Below are 17,424 nucleotides of genomic sequence, written 5' to 3' on the forward strand. Positions count from 1 at the left end.
GCCAGGCCATTGGCGTTCCCACCGCCAAATTGCCACCAAAGCCGCGGGACCGGCGGACCTCCTGCAGGGATGCCACCGAATCCGCGGGACCAGCAGACTGCCCGCAGGCACGCTGACGAAAGCCGCCTGCCTGTTGCCCTCACAGTGACCGGCAGGCCGCCCCCCGCGGCTTGCTGCCCCAGGCATGCGCTTGCTGTGCTGGTGCCTGGAGCCGCCCCTGCCTGGGACCCCCTTGTGACAGAGGCCCCTTGGCAAACAGCCTGCTGTTCTTTGCAAACAACTCTCATCTCAGGCCTGACAAACTCACTACACCAAACACGACTTGCAGGGTATTTATCCACAAGGAGTAACATGTAATGCATCTACAGAAAACTCACAACTTGTCAAGACTCATAATCATTATGAAATGTATGTACAGGAATACTTCAGGAATAATGTATTTCAGAAATAATGTAACTATATTGACGGTATGCTTTATGGACTTGGAGTAAAAGTTAGTCACCAGGGATAATGTGTCTTGGTGATGGCCCATTCTGGCAGGAGAGAGCGGTCACCCCTCCCAGGTTAGCCAGTGAGGTATGCAAGGTATCCAGCCTTGCTCCATCTCAAGACTATCAATGGAAAACCATCACATACTACTGCAAACAGTTGAAACACTTGGCGGTGAAAAAGAGACATTACAACAGACAGAAGATCTCCCTGTCTGTGAATAGAGTCAAAAGACTGTTTCAGTATAACGCCTAGTGGGGAGAGGTCCTCTGTATCCATTCACTGAGAAGACAGTGAGGCAGGGGAGTTTTCAGGAAGGTTTGGATCCTGGTTCCAATCACCGACTGAACTTTTGGGGAAAACCTCCTTTATTAGCTAGGAAAGGGAACTGTTAATAAACATAGGTCCTAGTGCATGGTTTATGATTTTGGTTTATATTGTGATCATTTGTTTCCACCGCTCTCTTGTTTCTAGTGGAATCTTTATTCTTTCTTAAATGAACTTTTTTGTTTTCTTAGAAGTGCTCACAAGTGCTGTGCATTGTACAGGTGCAGTGATTTAAGGTCAAACTGGGGCAGAAGTTACAGGATTTGCGTGAGTAGCTGGTGTCAGGGGCTGGATATCAGGAATACTTCAAAGGGACTTGGGGACTAGGGGCACCTCTTGTTAACCCGCAAGGCAAAGACAGGGCTGGCCTAGCCCAGAGGAGAGGGCTTAAGTGTCTGAAAGGCTGGTGATTTCAGGAAGCTGTCACCCACCCACCATTGGCAAGGTTCCCTCATGCCGGAGGCAGGGGGTAATAAGATGATTCACTGTCACACAGTGACTCATTGTGTCACAGGGTAGTTTTGCGAGGGAGTTTAGAGGGGGAGTGTGTGTGTGTGCCTAGATACACTTAACATTCTTTAAACTTAAAACCAAAACCACCCCCTGATAAAAACAAAACAACAACAAAGAAACATGCTTCAGATGTAAAAAGAGAATGCAGGCAGACGTCCATCAACAGAGTGGGGCTACCCAGTTTATTGCAGCATGTATGATTACCTGTCCTATGGGAGGGTGGCGTATGTGTGCATTCGGTGCAAGGAGCCCCTGGCCCTCGCAGACCATGTATGGGCTTTGGAGACCAGAGTGGCTGAACTGGAGGAGCTAAGGGAGTCAGAGAGGTACACAGATGAGACTTTCCGGGACTCAGTAGAACGGCCCCACCCCTGGTCTGACAGCCTCTGTGCTGTTGAGGAGGATGAAAGTCTCAAGGAAGGAGAATATCCAACTGAAGCAGACAGAAACGATCCCATAGTTGGAACCCTCCTTCCAGATGATGTTGGGATATCCTCTCGCACTGAGGATAGCTCTTCAGGGGAGGGAACTCCAGTTATTAGGAAGAGACAGGTAATAGTTATGGGGGATTCGATCATTAGAAACATAGATAGCTGGGTTTGTGATGACCAAGAGAACCGCATGGTGACTTGCCTGCTTGGTGTGAAGGTTGCGGATCTCTCGAGACATCTAGACAGACTTATGTGTAGTGCTGGGGAGGAGCTGGTGGTCGTAGTACATGTAGGTACCAATGACATAGGGAAGGGTAGGAGAGAGGTCCCGGAGGCCAAATTTAGGCTGTTAGGCAAGAGATTGACATCCAAATTAAAAAGGTCATAGAGTGGTTTTTAAACTAAGGCTGGGGGAAAGTTGACAGGTGCGGAGGAGCATGTGGTTCGGACAGAGACACCCCTTAGAGGAGGATCTATTAATGGAGATTCTCTATGTCCTAGTAAGGAGGAGAGGAGCAAGATGATAAAATACGGGTAGGATCTGATGAGAAACAGCCAAATGAAAAAAGTCCCATTCAATTAGATCATGTAATGGCAGACAGCTAAAAAGTGACAAGTTTGTAAAGTACTTATATACCAATGCTAGAAGTCTAAATAGTAAGATGGGTGAACTAGAGTGCCTCGTATTAAATGAGGATATTGATGTAATAGGTATCACAGAAACTTGGTGGAATGAGGAAAATCAATGGGACACAGTAATACCAGGGTACAAAATATATTGGAAGGACAGAACAGGTTGTAGTGGTGGGGGAGGGGCACTATATGTGAAAGAAAGCATAGAATCAAATGAAGTAAAAATCTTAAATGAACCAAATTGTACCACAGAATCTCTATGGATAGTAATTCCATGCTCAAATAATAATAATATATCAGTAGGGATATATGACCGACCACCTGACCAGGATGGTGATAGTGACTGTGAAATGCTCAAGGAGATTAGAGAGGCTATAAAAATTAGATTAGAGAAGCAGTGAGAGACAAAAAGGCATCCTTTAAAAGTGGAAGTTAAATCCTAGTGAGGAAAATAGAAAGGAGCATAAACTCTGGCAAATGAAGTGTAAAAATATAATTAGAAGACCAAAAAAGATTGTGAAGAACAGCTAGCCAAAGACTCAAAAAGTAATAGCAATTTTTTTTTTTAAAGTACATCAGAAGCAGGAAGCTGCTAAACAACCAGTGGGGCCACTGGACGATCGAGATGCTAAAGGAGCACTCAAGGACGATAAGGCCATGGCAGAGAAACTAAATGAATTCTTTGCATCAGTCTTCATGGCTGAGGATGTGAGGGAGATTCCCAAACCTGAGTGTAGCAGATCTCGAAGACTCACTGGTGTGGCACCTCCTGCTGGTCATCTGGGAATTAGCTCTTTTCCAGGCTCAGAGCACCCTCTGCTGGCTGGTGTCTAACCTGCCTCAGGCCCTGTGTCCCTCCTGGACCCCGGTACCCTTTTACCTTGGGGTTCTGAGACCAGCAGGTTTAAAACGAACAAAAGGAAGTATTTCTGCACACAACACACCATCAACCTGTGGAACTACTTGCCAGGGGAGGTTGTGAAGGCCAAGACTATAACAGGGTGCAAAAAAGAACTAGATAAGCTTATGGAGGGTAGGTCCATCAATGGCTATTAGCCAGGATGGGCAGGGATGGTGTCTCTAGCCTCTGTTTGCCAGAACCTGGGAATGAGTGATAGGGAATGGATGATTTGATGATTACCTGTTCTGTTCATTCCCTGTGAGGCATCTGGCATTGGCCACTGTCAGAAGACACGATACTAGGCTAGATGGATCTTTGGTCTGACCCAATATGGCTGTTCTTATGTTCACCCCAAGAACAGTTCACCCCAAGAACAGTTCACCCCACCAGGGTCAAATAAGAGAAGATTTTTCATGAGTCACTGGTATGTTTTGTTGTGGCCCCCTGGGTACCTTGATCACTCAGATGTTGCTCCTGGCTCAAGTCTCACACCGGTGTCACTTGGGAGTAAACCCATTTAAATCGATGCTAGGATACTATGTCCAATGGACATGCTGGCTGCTCTCTGTTTTCCCGGCACATCACGTCTGAGTTACTCTTTCACAGATTTCAAGGCCAGAAGGGATCATTAGGTCTTTTAGTCTCTGTTATGCAGTGCTAAGTCATATGCCTTACTGTAGCGGGGCGGTCGCCCGCTCCAGCCCTAGAAGGGTTAAAGCCAGCCCTGGGAGAGGGCTGAGGCTGGGAAGGAAAGCCTGGGCTGATTGGGGGAAGGCAGTAACTGCTGGGGCCACGCCCCAATCAGGCCCAGCTGGTCCCTATAAGAGGCTGTGAGCCAGAAGCCCAAACAGTCTCTCTCTGCTGGTAGAGAGGGAAGGCCCTGGCTGCCTGGGAGCCGACCAGGGTACCTGGAGTGGAGCAGGGCTGGGGGAAGGCTAGAGGAGCTAGGGAGCTCCAGCCTGGAAAACCCCCAGGCTGCGGGCTTAGCAGAGGGCCTAAGGCAAGTACTGGGGTTGCAAAGGGGCAGCCCAGCAATAGGTAGAGACAGCAGGTCCAGACCCAACCTTGCCTATGATGGGTGGCTGTCACTGCAGTCTGCCCCAGGGCGCAGGGGTGAGTTGGGGACTGGCAGTAGCCTACGACTGAGGCGAGGTGGGGGTAGTGGGTGGGGGTTCCCCTGAGTGGGGAGACCTGGAGAAACAGTGGGGGTACTGCCAGGGGGCAGCACCCACTGAAAGGGTCACCCGGGGTCCGGGAGGGACATGGGGGGCCAGCGGTAGCGCGACACCAGCCGACAGGGGGTGCTCCGGAGGCTGGAAGCTAATTCCCTGAGACAACCCGCAGGAGGCGCTGCCGGGTGAGTCTGCGCCTGATTACACATACCAAAGGCTAAGTCTATTACATCTACTCAGTTACTTTTACCCACCAACGTGTAACCTCGACAAAGCAAGAAACCAGGTTTGTTTGACAAGCCCTGTTTTCCATAAAACCATGTTGATCAGTATTTATTATATTCCCAGCCTTTAATTCTTTATCAGTTGACTCCCATATCGGCTTTTCTTTTATTTTCCATCCAAGATTGATGTCAGGCTAACTGGCCTATAGTTACCCTGATCCTCCCACTTACTCTTTTTGGGTACATCTACACTGCAAAAACACCCCACAGCAGTGACTCTCGGAGCCTGGATCTACACACTCTGGCTAGGTCTATACTACCCGCCTGAATTGGCGGGTAGAAATCGATCTCTCGGGGATCGATTTATCGCGTCCCGTTGGGACGCGACAATCGATCCCCGAATCGGCGCTCTTACTCCACCAGCGGAGGTGGTAGTAAGAGCCGCCGACAGGAAGCCGCAGAAGTCAATTTTGCCGCCGTCCTCACAACGGGGTAAGTCGGCTGCGATACGCCGAATTCAGCTACGCTATTCACGTAGCTGAATTTGCGTATCTTAAATCGACTCCCCCCTGTAGTGTAGATGTACCCTCTGAATTGCTGGACTTGTGCTACAGTCTAAAACCAGTTGTGGAGACATTCCCAAATGGGCTGGAGCCCAGGGCAGAGGGTGGGCTTCAGAGCCCAAGTGGCAACATCTATGTGACTATTTTTAGTGCCATAGTGCAAGCCCTGTGAGCTTGAGGCTGGAAACCTGGGCTCTGAGACACGCTGCCATGGATTTTTCGCAGGATAGACATAACCTTTGAATGCTGGCACAACATTAGCACTCTTCCAGTTTTTTGGAATTTCTTGAATACAACTGAAGTGTTGTCTGTGGAATTCAGCACCACAAAAACAGCCTATTGTGGGGGCAAGATTTTACTTCCTGTCCTTAGATGGAGTTGGCTTGGGGCAATATGTTTAGTCTCATCTCAGGACAAAAAACCCTTGTTAATCTATAGTTGCTTTGACCCACTCCACCCTTGTACTAAGACTCATGTTCAGTGTCCCGTGATAGCCATGTATGGACCATGATTAATTCTTATGCAGTCAGAAGACACCACTGAGCATGCTCAGGAAATGCATAGTAATGGCCCACTAACGCTGACTGACATCAAGTTTAGCCCATCAGCAAACAGACTCAACACCAACTGTTAGAAGAAAAGAGTTAGAGGGCAGGGTGTTTCAAGGTTCTCCAGTGCCAAGAGAGGAAAAGGGGGGACTCAGGTCAACCAGGTAGAAGAGAAGTGATGCGAGGTGTCTCCTGCCCTTCATCTGGCCTATACCTGGAGTAGCAGGGAAGGTCCTGCCAGTGAGCTGTGAGATGCAAGAAGCCAGCTCCAGCGGTAGAGGGGTTCTAGTATCACTATAGTACCTGTATGTTTATGGTCTCGTCAAAGAGCTGAGTAGGCGTCTCATGGAAGTTCTGGAAAAATATCTGAGAAAAACGGAGAGGTAAATTTAGCGCAGTCCCAAACCTGCCTGCGCTCTCTGGGGAGCTCAGGATTTCGCTCACATGCAGCCAGGGTTGTCAATTTTGTTGGATGTATTCACAGAGGTTTCATCACATGACATAGTCTTATACTCCAGGACATAATCCAGACTCCAGGATTTAGTTGGGGATTGGTCCTGCTTTGAGTAGGGGGTTGGACTAGATACCTCCTGAGGTCCCTTCCAACCCTGATATTCTATGAATCCTGGAGGGTTGGCAAACCTACATGCACCATCCCATACTAGTCCCCTCAGGAGTCCAGTCTAGACACTGCCCTGGGGAAGGAGACTATAACTCACAGGGATGGCTGCATCCCTCCTCAATCTTGCCTCCAACTCCCTCAATAACTGGTGCTCTGGGACCATCCTATGTTGAATTTGGAATTGGCTCACAGACTAGAGGGCCCTCTCCAGCACAGGCTTGATAAGTCCACAAAAGCAGGCGTGGAACCACATGATGCCCACCCACCTCATTAAAATAGGGGTTGTTCCCCGTTTTGATTCTCGTCCTGTACACGTGGTCTCCGATGAAGACCTTCACCACGGGCTTGATGTTGTTTCCCTGAAGCTGGCGGCCTTCAATGATCCTCACACGCACCTGCAGTGAGAAATACAGCGGTACAATTTAAAGGGTCTCAGGGCAGGGATGTTCTGTTAGCCCAGCTGGGCTCCACTGCTAGAACTGGTCCCAACGCCACCCTGACCTGAGGCGCCATTGGAGGCGGGACATGCCAATGACAAAGCAACCCCAGAATAATAATATCCATTTCTGTTATTTCCCATGGCATCAGCTCCATCCAAGGTAGCAGGATGAAGCCCATGGATGAAGGAACATAGAGCTGGGATCCTCATATCCTACCACGGAGAGGGAACTAATTCTGGCACACTAGGTCTATCGCTGTGGGAAAAGGACCGACTTGGCCATTGAGACCCATGTACTGACCACCTTTACCATTGGGCCTAGGCTATATTGGGGGGGAATTTCTCCTTGACGGAGCTCATCTTGCCACGGTTCACAATACCTGGAAGTCCTGTTTTTTGTCTGCGAGTTCTCTTCTGGAATTTATTCTGCCGCTGATTCCTTCCCTCTGATGATCCTTTCCTGTGATACTGTGGATGGCTGTGGTGACCCAACTGTGTGCCCCTGGAGAGGGTCAGAAAGGGAATGGATTGGCCTGGGGTGGATGACCTGAAAGAATAATCCTTTCCCACAGAGCAAGTAGGAACAAACATTCTCTGCTCCTCCTTTGGCAGCTTTGTCAAGGATGGTGTCAGACATGGGAGCTTTAATTTCACTGGTTTGACACAGTGTTCAGGGTCAAAGCAGTTAAGTGAGAATCTAGGACACAGACCATTGGATGTGAGGCGCCTAAGAGCATGTCCCATTATAAATGGCCCATTACATGCAGTCTGCATGATCTCAATACACACATACCACATTGTGCCAATGGGGGGGGGTGAGCTCTGATCTTCAAAGGGATCAATTGTGAGTCCTGCTGTGCACCTGCACAGATGGGTAAGGGCTAAAAGGAGATCCCGTAAATCCCTGAGCAGGCTGCCCATGTTGCTGGAGGCTGCGCAGGGGGTCAGGGGCTGCATCTGGGCAGGGGGAGGACTGAATGAGCCTGGGCACTGCCCCTCACAATTCGTCAGTTCCAAGGCCAGAAGGGACAACTGTGATCATCTCATCTGACTCCTGTATCCCACAGGCCAGAGACCTGCCCCACAATAACCCCTAGCACAGGTCTGAGAGAAAAACAGCCAGTGATGGAAAATCCACCATGACCTTTGGTAAGTTTTTTTTCCAATGGTTAATTACTATTGCTGTTAAAAATGTATGTCTTTGTATGAATTTGACTAGCTTAACCTCCTAGCCATTGGACTGTGTTAGATCTTTCTCCGCTAGACTGAGAGCCCATTATTTAATATTTGTTCCCTAGGTAGATACTGACAGACTGTGATCAAGTCATCTCTTAACCTTCTTTTTGTTAAACTAAATAGACGGAGCTCCTTGAGTCTATCACAATAAGGCAGGTTTTCTAATAATCCGTTGATCATTCTTATGGCTCTTCTATGAATCCTCTCCAATTTATCAACATCTTTCCTGAATTGAGGCCACCAGAACTGGACAAAGTATTCCAGCAGTGGTCACACCAGTGCCAAATACAGAGATAAAATAACCTCTTGACTCCTACTCAAGATCCTACTTTTTACGCATCCAATGATCACATTAGCCATTTTGGCCACAGCATTTTCCTGGGACCTTATGCATGGCCCCCCAGTTATTTGTAGTCACTGTTTCCCAGGATGGAGTCCCCCTGTGCTGTAAGTATGGCCTACATTTTTTGTTTTATATTTAGCCATATTAAAACACATACTGTTTGCTTGTGCCCAGTTTACCAAGTGTATCCAGATCACTCTGTATCAGTGACCGGTTCCTCTTCACTATTTATCACTCCCCCAATTCTTGTGTCATCTGCAAACTTTATCAGGGATGATTTTACGTTTTCTCCCAGGTCATTGATAAACATGTTAAATAGTGTAGGGCCAAGAACAGATCCCTGCAGAACCCCACTAGAAACACACCTGCTTGATGAGAATTGCTTGTGTACAATTATATCTTGAGACCTATCAGTTAGCGAGCTTTACATCCATTTAATGTGTCCCATGTTAATTTTATATCATTCCCATCATAAAATTATACAAAGTTAGTTTGACAGGATGTATTTTCCATAAATCCATGTTGATTGGCACTAATTATATCACCCTCCTTTAATTATTTATTGTCCCATATCAGCTGCTCTATTACCTTGCCCAGGATCGATGTCAGACTGACAGGCCCATAATTACCCAGGTCATCCCATTCACTGTTTTTAAAACTTGGCACAATATGAGCCTTTTTCCAGACTTCTGGAACTTCCCCAGTATTGCAAGACTCATTGAAAAATCAACATTAACAGTCCAGTGAGCTCCCAAGACAGCTCTTTAAAAACTCTTGGATGCAAGTTATCCGGAGTTGCTGATTTAAAAATGGCTAATTTATTTGGTTCCGTTTAAGATCCTCATGGCATACTAGTAGAATGGAAAGCGTGTTATCATCACCATGTGAAGAAATTACATCCCAAATACATTTTTATTTTGTCCCTAATGCATGCCAGAAATATTTATTGAACACGTCTGCCTTTTCTGCTTCATTACTTATAATTCTACCTTTTCCACTGAATAATGGACCAATACCATTATCAGGATTCTTTTTGTTCCTAATATTCTTAAAAATCGCCTTTTTATTGTCCTTCACTCTGCAGGCCATAGATTTCTCCTTCTTCCCTTTGCTTCCCTTTACAATTTTCTACAATTAATAGCTTCTGATTTATATTCATTACTATCAACTTCCCCTGTCTTCCATTTGTTATGTATATATTTTTTATTTTTCATATCCACCTTCACTTCTCCTCTAAATCAGGTTGGTTTTTTTTTTAAACTGGTATGGCCTTCTTTCCTGGTTGTGGGATTGTGGCTTTTGGGACATCTGTTACAGTGTTCTTAAACAATTTCCAATTATGTTTCATATTTTCCTGATTAAATTCTTCCTCACAGATTATTTGGATCATAATTGTTTTCAGTTTTGTGAATTTGGCTCTTTTTCAAGCACCAAGTATCTATCTATCTATCTAGTCAGGACTTTATTCTGTTTGCACATTATATAGGTGATCAAATCATGATCCTCTCTACCTAAGCTACCATTAATTTTTAGTCCTGTGATCAGTTCCTCTTTATCTGTTAAGATGAGGTCTAATATAGAATTCCTCCATGTTGGATGCCACACTTCAGATTTAGGAAATTGCCATCTATAATATTTAGAAATTCCAGGGATGTTCTGGTACTGGCACATGAGATGTTCAACAGGTATCACTCAAATTGAATTCCTGCCCACTGTGTCAGCCCATGTCCAAGTGCTAGAGCAGAGAGGGAAGCAAGCTATGTTAGCCAAAGGGCTGCTACTTCACTTCCCCATGGGAGCAAGGGGGAAGTAGGGACTAGACCATGATTCCCGAAGTCAGTGTGGCCCCAGCCCACAGAGATTAGAGTTGGCAAAGGACCTATCCGATCACCTTGCCCATCCTCTCCTGAGCCAGGTGGTGCTGTCCCATGTGGCTCATTCTCCAGGGCTTTGTCCAGTTCAGTTTTACATGACGCAAGTGATGGGGCCTCTACCACTTCTCTTAGGAGATGATTCCACATGGCACAGGGAGGAAATGGGCATCATAATGGTCTCTGGAACTGGTGGGGACGGTCACATACTCATCATGGGGAGGGGATGTGTGAGATGGAGTCACGTTTCCCCTCCCCCCCATGTTTTTCCCCTCACAGGAAACCAAGGCCAAGTTGATCTGGAAAATGTAAACTTGATAAATTACATTTACAGCACAGGAAGGTCCTATCAGCAGATGCTCACTTACCTTCACCACTGGCTTTTTGTTTTCCTTGCTCCCTTATGGCCTTGAGTCCTGGAGGGGTGTAGGAGGCACTTAAATTGGTAGTACACTGAAATTCAACAACAAATAGAATTAAACCACCTCCATTGGTTTGGGTGTAGGTGGGGTGACACTGTTCAAGGCCCAAGAGCAGAGGGTACCCTCCCAGAGTTCATTCCAGAGTTGCATAAACATCCCATGAAGGCTCTGTTTGTTTCCAATACGGTAATGGCCCCAAACACTATGCGTTACTCTAAGGGTGCATGGGGCTTTTCCTCTGGTGCAGAGATCCTCAAACTGTGGGATGCGCCCCTGTAGGGGGGCACAGAGGAACATGCACGGTGTGTGGCTCGGGCCTGGGCCAGTCCCCATGAGGGGACAGGGAAGGAGTGCCACCCGCTCCGCTCCTGGCCCCAGCTGCCAGCCCCGCGCCTGGGGCTCCACTCCTGACCCTGTGCCTAGGAATAGACTGTCAGTCCCACTAGGCTGTGCCATGCTTGGCCAGAGGGGGCACTGTTACACTGATGCACCGCCTCACAGGGTCCTTAAAGAAAGAGACTTTGGGGAGAAAAATTGGCTACTGAAGTGAGCTTATCATTATGGTTGCCACCCCGCTCATCTCCTGGGATGCAACGATCATGATGCCGAGTGATGTCCTAACCAGACCGGGCCAGAGAGAGGGACCCAGATGACATCACCACTCTGCCGGCTCTGGCTGGATCCCAACCCCTACCTGGGATGAAATGGGATCAGACTAACAGCAGCTCCAGCCAGCTCAACTAACTTCTTCCCCCCATGGACAGTTATTACCATCTTTGATACTATCTAACAGACTGTCAAACACGGGGGGAAGTGGGAGGTTTCCCTTCTAAAAACTCTCTTCAGCTAAAGGGAACGGGAACAAGGGATGTGGTTCAAAGGAACGCCTTACTTAATGTTTTGCATTTCAAAGGCTTTCACTGTTCCCCCCTATTTTCTGTACCTTTAGTAAAAGGTTAAAATGTTGTTTCCTGGTGGGTTTGCCATGGTACAAAGCAGGCTGAGATCTCTGCATACCAAACCCCGGACATTTTTGGACACTGTTTGACCTTGGACAATGACTGGATTACGGTAACAACTTTGGCTCATTTGTTGCATCTATATAAGACCACAGGATACCCCTTCTCTAAAGTGAGGGTTACTCTTCTTACTTACGCCTGTCGGCTGGTGGCCTCTGTCCAGAAGGGGCAGGTCCTTCAGGGTGAGGATGCTGCTTGGTTTTGCAGCAAGAGATGTTAGAAATACAGTAGCAGAGCCCAGATCCCTGGAGGATAGAAACACCTACTTGTCAGTAGCACTAACATTCCCCCCATCAATCCCAGGAAGGGAGTCTCACCCTGATGGACTCAGTGAGGGTCTCAAGGTGTGAGAATGGTAGCCAGTGTTCTGCTTTTAAAGGATGGAGGAGCCCTGTGGCCCAGCGATTAATGCCATACAAAATATTTGGTTAGATTCCTCAGTGCCAGACTCCACTCTTTGCAGGGAGAGGGTCCTGGGCAGGGGCAGGGGCTGGTATATTCCAATTTTGAGGAGGTATTTGGGGGGGAGAGCAGAATTGTTGCTACTTGGAAATGATCATTTAGTCTTTGTCTTGCCCAGGAAAGGCAGCAAAACTTAGGTCAGGGGTAGCTGGCATGTGTTGAATCCAAGCAACATGGATTTAGTTGAGACAAAGCTTTAGAAGAAGGAACAAGGTCTCTGGTCTCCTTGACTGGAAGGAAAATACTGTAGTATGTGTGTGGGGATGGGGGAGTACGTGTGGATACACAAGGCTGCAAAAGGATCAGGAAGGGCCCTCCCCCAAAATTGTCCAAGAGGCTCCGTCTTTACTTGCTGTTGGCGATTCACCTTTCTGTAGCCAAGTGACCCCACTCCCGGAGTTGTATGTCCACAAAGGAAGCGCTGTCCAGGGGCTGATCACCCAGGAACCACACCAGGGTCTGCAGGGGAAGCAATGCAATACACACTTCACCATGCACTGTGGGTCTGATCCTGATCTGACACTGGAGTTACTCCCAATTTACACCAGAGTGACATCTGAATCGAGCCCCGGAGAAGGGCAAGGAGACAAAGGCAAGCCGGTCTAGAATAGTTGCCCAGGTTAAACATAAAAAGTGCCCACAGCACTGCAACCAAGTGGGGATGCTTGTGAGTTTGTATATAGGGGGAAGCCTAGGCTGGCAATCAGGAAAATCCCAGGCCTTGTGAGAAGGCCTCCAAATTAATTGTGCTGCCCCTTGCAATTGCCTGATGAAAAACAGCTGGAAGACCAGCCCCTTGGGGGCTGTTGGTTGGCCCCTGTTGCATGTCTGCTCTCTCTGGGTCACTGCTTCCCTGTGGGCTGTTTTGACCTCTTCTCTTACTAACCCATGTTGCTCTGTTGTCTCCTATTCTGGGTATGTCTACACTGCAAAGAAACACCTGAAGCAGTGAGTCTATAGACCCAGGCTCACCGGGCTCGGGCTACAGGGCTAAAAATAGCCGTGGACATGTTCCCACTCGGGCTGGAACCCGGGCTCTGAAACCCAGTGAAGGGGCAGGTCTCAGAGCCTGAGTGCCAATGTCTACACAACTATTTTTAGCCCTGTAGCCTGGGCCCTGTGAGCCTGCGTCTATAGACCCAGGCTCCAAGACTCGCTGCCATGGGATTTTTTTTTTTTTTTTGCAGGGTAGATGCACTGTGGCCTGGGGGACTTAGACTCATAGACTTTAAGGCCAGAAGGGACCATTGTGATAATCTGCTCTGACCTGCTGCACGTTACAGGACACAGAACCTCACTTACCCGCTCCTGTAACAGACCCCTAACTTCTGGATGAGTTACTGAAGTCCTCAAATTATAGTTTAAAGACCCCAAGTTACAGAGAATCCACCATTTACTCTAGTTCAAAGCAGCAAGTGACCCGTGCCCCATGCTGCAAGGAAGGCAACCCCCCCCCCCGGGTCTCTGCCAATCTGACCCAGGGACAATTCCTTCCTGACCCCAAATATGGCAATCATTTAGATCCTAAGCATGTGGGCAAGGCCCACCAGGCAGATACCTGGGAAATTATTCTCTGTAGTAGCTCAGATCCCACCCCATCTAGTGTCCATCTCCGGCCATTGGAGATATTTGCGGCTAGCACAGATCGGCTATGTGCCATTGTAGGCAGTCCCATCATACCACCCCCTCCATAAACTTATCAAGCTCAGTATTGAAGCCAGGTAGGATTTTGCCCCCACTGCTCCCCTTGGGAGGCTGTTCCAGAACTTCACTCCTCTGATGGTTAGAAACCTTTGTCTAATATTGAGCCTAAACTTGACAAATGTGCTCGCACCATGGAGTCTGCCAGGCTGAAACAGAGGCCTGAGGGGGATGCACTGACCTACTGTGACAGTATGCACCCATGTATTCACACCCTACACACTAGTGTAATAATCCTTGTACAAGGCATGCTTGGAGGTATCACTTGAGAACTGATAATTTGCTGGTCAATATTATCATAGTAAAGTGCACATAGTAACATTATATGTAAAGTTATGAACGGAAGCTGAAATCATGACTGAAGTATGTTTCCCAGATCAATCTGGAGAGTGGTTAAACCAGTTTCTCAAAGACAAAAGGGCAAGCTGACACGCCAGCCAGGTATCAGCAAAGCTAATGGGCCTTTACCTACCCAGTGTCCGGTCTTCGGCAAGGAAGGGAGGCAGGTACAAAGAGATCTGCATCTTAGCAAAGAAACAGCATGAAGTCTCCTTCTTCCTGCAGACTGCCTGTCTCCTGGTTTTTAGCTGGGAATGCTTTTCAAAGGGGGACTAAAAACTATAAAAAGGAGGGGGCAAACATCCCAAGGCACCCCCCTCTCTCTCCCTACCCATCTCATTCTCTGCATCTGAGAAAACAAAGGAAACAGCTATTGGACTCTGGGGGAGGGGAACTGACATGAAGAGTTTGGTCAGTAATGCTGCTGGACGCACGTGGTGAGAAACTTTGCTTTGGAACTAATATAGTTTGTTACATTAGACACTAGAACGTGTTTTATCTTTCTTGTATTTTTCTTGTAAGCCTTTCGGACTTTTATGCCTCATTGCTTGTACTCTCTTAAAATCTCACCCTTTGTAGTTAATACACTTGTTCTATTGTTTTATCTGATATAGTGTGTTTAAGTTAAAGTGCCTAGATAACTCCATTTAGAGTGGTAAGTTGTGTGTATATTATTCCCTTGAAGGAATAATGGACTAAATAGATTTGGACAGTCCAGGAGAGGGCTGGTCAGTACAAGACATACATTTCTGGGGGGAAATTCAGGACTGGGGGTATGCTGGGGTCACCCTGCAGTATAACCATGGCTGGTAAAAGACAGAGGATAATCCAAGTGTGGCTGGCAGGCTGCAGTACGTGCAAACATCTGGGAGTGACTTGCATGCTGGTGGCTGTTTGAGAACAGTCCACATGGGAGGCTACAGCAGCAAGGCACTGCAAAGGCATCCCAGGTTACAGGACGGGGTGACACAGCTGCTCACTGGTCTGGATTGTACCCTAGTATATCCCACCCATTTCAATCTTTTCTTTGACCACCCTGTATTTGTAGGTTTCAGATATTCATATATGGTTCAGGCATGGATTGCAAAGATTTTAGGGACCTATATGATAAAGTCAGGTTATAGGATCTTGTAGAGAGCCATAGGGCTGGTGGCAGGTGCTAGGAATAATTTCTGCTGACTCATCTGACAACCAGATGGGAGAAAGCTTGGGCTGAGTTTTCTGTTTTGTTATAAAAACCATAATACATGCAAACCCCAGGGAGATGGTAAAGAGTGAGTGAGTGAGTGAGTACATATGTACGTACGTACACACACACACATTTGTGGGAGGGATAGCTCAGTGGTTTCAGAATTGATCTGCTAAACCCAGGGTTATGAGTTCAATCCTTAAGGAAGCAACTTAGGGATCTGGGGCAAAATCAGTACTTGGTCCTGCTAATGAAGGCAGGGGGCTGGACTCAATGACCTTTTGGGGTCCCTTCCAGTTCTATGAGATAGGTAGATCTCTCTCTCTCTCTCTAAAACACCATCTGCTCATAGGGTCTTACCTCATTCCAAGTGGGATTCTGTTCCTTCTGTATCACTCTTGTACTTCTTGTGACATCTAAGAGAAATTAGACATACCATGGATTCCCAGTGTGCAGCTCCATGGAAGTGGCGGTGTCTGAAAGTGTGTGTGAGGAGAGAACACAGCCCATGTTTATGGTGTTCTTTGGGTCAGGTCTCTTTTTCTTATGATATCCAGTGTTGACCCCAGCCTGCTTTTGCAGGGAACAACCTTGCACTGGGAGGGAGATGGACTGGATGAGTGAATAGGTCTTTTCCATCTCCAGGCTATTTCTTAAATTCATAGATTCCAAGGTTAGAATGGACCACTGTGCTCATCTAGTCTGACCCCCTGGATATCACAGGCTAGATGACAGCCCTGGAGGTCAAATGCCATACAGAAGCCTAAACTTTCAAAGGTTTCTAAGGGATTTGGATGGCCAGTTGCCATTAATTTTAATGAAATCTGGGCCTCCAAATCTCCCAGGGGGCTTTGAAATCTCAGCCTTCATATTTACGAATCTACGTTTTCTTCTCTTGCTTTAGTTTTGACCTGCTTTGTGCTTCAGGCAGACCCCTTAAAGATGCTGCTCTGAGCCCCTTCAACTCCTGAAGGCACTTCCCTTGGGGAATCCTTGAGACACTCCCCTCTCCAGCCCGCCTCTACCCCAAAGTCTGTGGATCCCGTCAAAGGGGGAGATTGGCCCTTTCAGAGAGAGCACCTGGGCCTGGGGAAAGAGAGGCCAGGTGAGTGAGAACTCGGAGGCTGCCGGAGGACCCAGGATCCCGCGGCGGAGGTTGGGGGAGGCAGTGAGAACCTGAGAGGAACTGTCTAAAAGAGGGCCTCCAGGAAGAAAAGCTGAGGGGGTTAGTGCTCTTGAAACAGGGCACAGAAGCAGGAATCAGGAGCTGCAGGACTTCCCGGGGAGGGGAGACCATGAGAGTCTGAGAGGGAAAGGGGGAAAATCCCCTGGGAATTGTAGCCAGGGTGAGATTTTGTTTGGTTTTGTTTAAGTTTGGACAATAAACCTGCGGAAAAGGTGGGTGTGGCAGAGTCGGTACCAAGATGGGGAGAACCCTGCCTTATTACAATCCCCAGCTGCATGGAGGGGCTTCTTGTCTTGTCCTTCTATACTTAGTAGATTTGTTTCCCCTCTGCCACCCAGCTAGGAAGAGGAGGCGGCCCTTAATGTCCAGAGACCACTTTGTGATCCTCAAACAAAATGCAACCGAGAAAGGCAAAGGATGATCAGTTATCTCCTGGAAAATGCTAAACAAATTACTGTTACCTCTGAAGCTGGCAGACACGTGTGAGTCAGGTGTGATGAATTTTGCAGTTGGGATGTTAGCAGACAGAATGACGAGGTGTAGCATTTCTGTCCCACCTCTGCTGTAGCTCTCCCTTCTTCCCAGCAAATGGCTTTATTCTGCAACGATGCAAGCCCGTCAGTTCTTTCTTATTTCCCCTTCACTCTGCCCCAGCCTTTTTTTTGTCCTGCAGGCGTGCTGTTAGTAGTAATAGCTCCTGTGTTTACAGCTTACCTCCTAATGCCACTTGGTGGTTTTGTCTCAGAAGTCCTGTCTGTACGGAATGTGATTTCCGTTTCCAGGAAGTAGATCAG

The 17,424-nt window shown here is 47.6% G+C and overlaps 1 protein-coding gene across 1 annotated transcript in view; it reads right to left on the bottom strand.

Moving 5' to 3' along the window:
* Positions 1-17,223, bottom strand: part of FER1L5 (fer-1 like family member 5) — a 92,130-nt gene extending 74,907 nt beyond the window's left edge. The window contains exons 1-8 of the mRNA XM_034759524.1: positions 17,092-17,223; positions 15,805-15,860; positions 12,583-12,674; positions 11,890-11,998; positions 10,681-10,765; positions 7,243-7,364; positions 6,690-6,818; positions 6,105-6,167 (exon numbers count right to left, since the gene is read on the bottom strand). Of these exons, the coding sequence (XP_034615415.1) occupies positions 6,105-6,167; positions 6,690-6,818; positions 7,243-7,364; positions 10,681-10,765; positions 11,890-11,998; positions 12,583-12,674; positions 15,805-15,860; positions 17,092-17,176 (741 nt within the window). The 5' untranslated portion in view covers positions 17,177-17,223. The remainder of the gene's footprint in view (positions 1-6,104; positions 6,168-6,689; positions 6,819-7,242; positions 7,365-10,680; positions 10,766-11,889; positions 11,999-12,582; positions 12,675-15,804; positions 15,861-17,091) is intronic.
* Between the last annotated feature and the right edge of the window lie 201 nt (positions 17,224-17,424).

This window comes from Trachemys scripta, chromosome 2 (assembly GCF_013100865.1).
Source record: "Trachemys scripta elegans isolate TJP31775 chromosome 2, CAS_Tse_1.0, whole genome shotgun sequence".
Classification (NCBI taxonomy): domain Eukaryota; kingdom Metazoa; phylum Chordata; order Testudines; family Emydidae; genus Trachemys; species Trachemys scripta.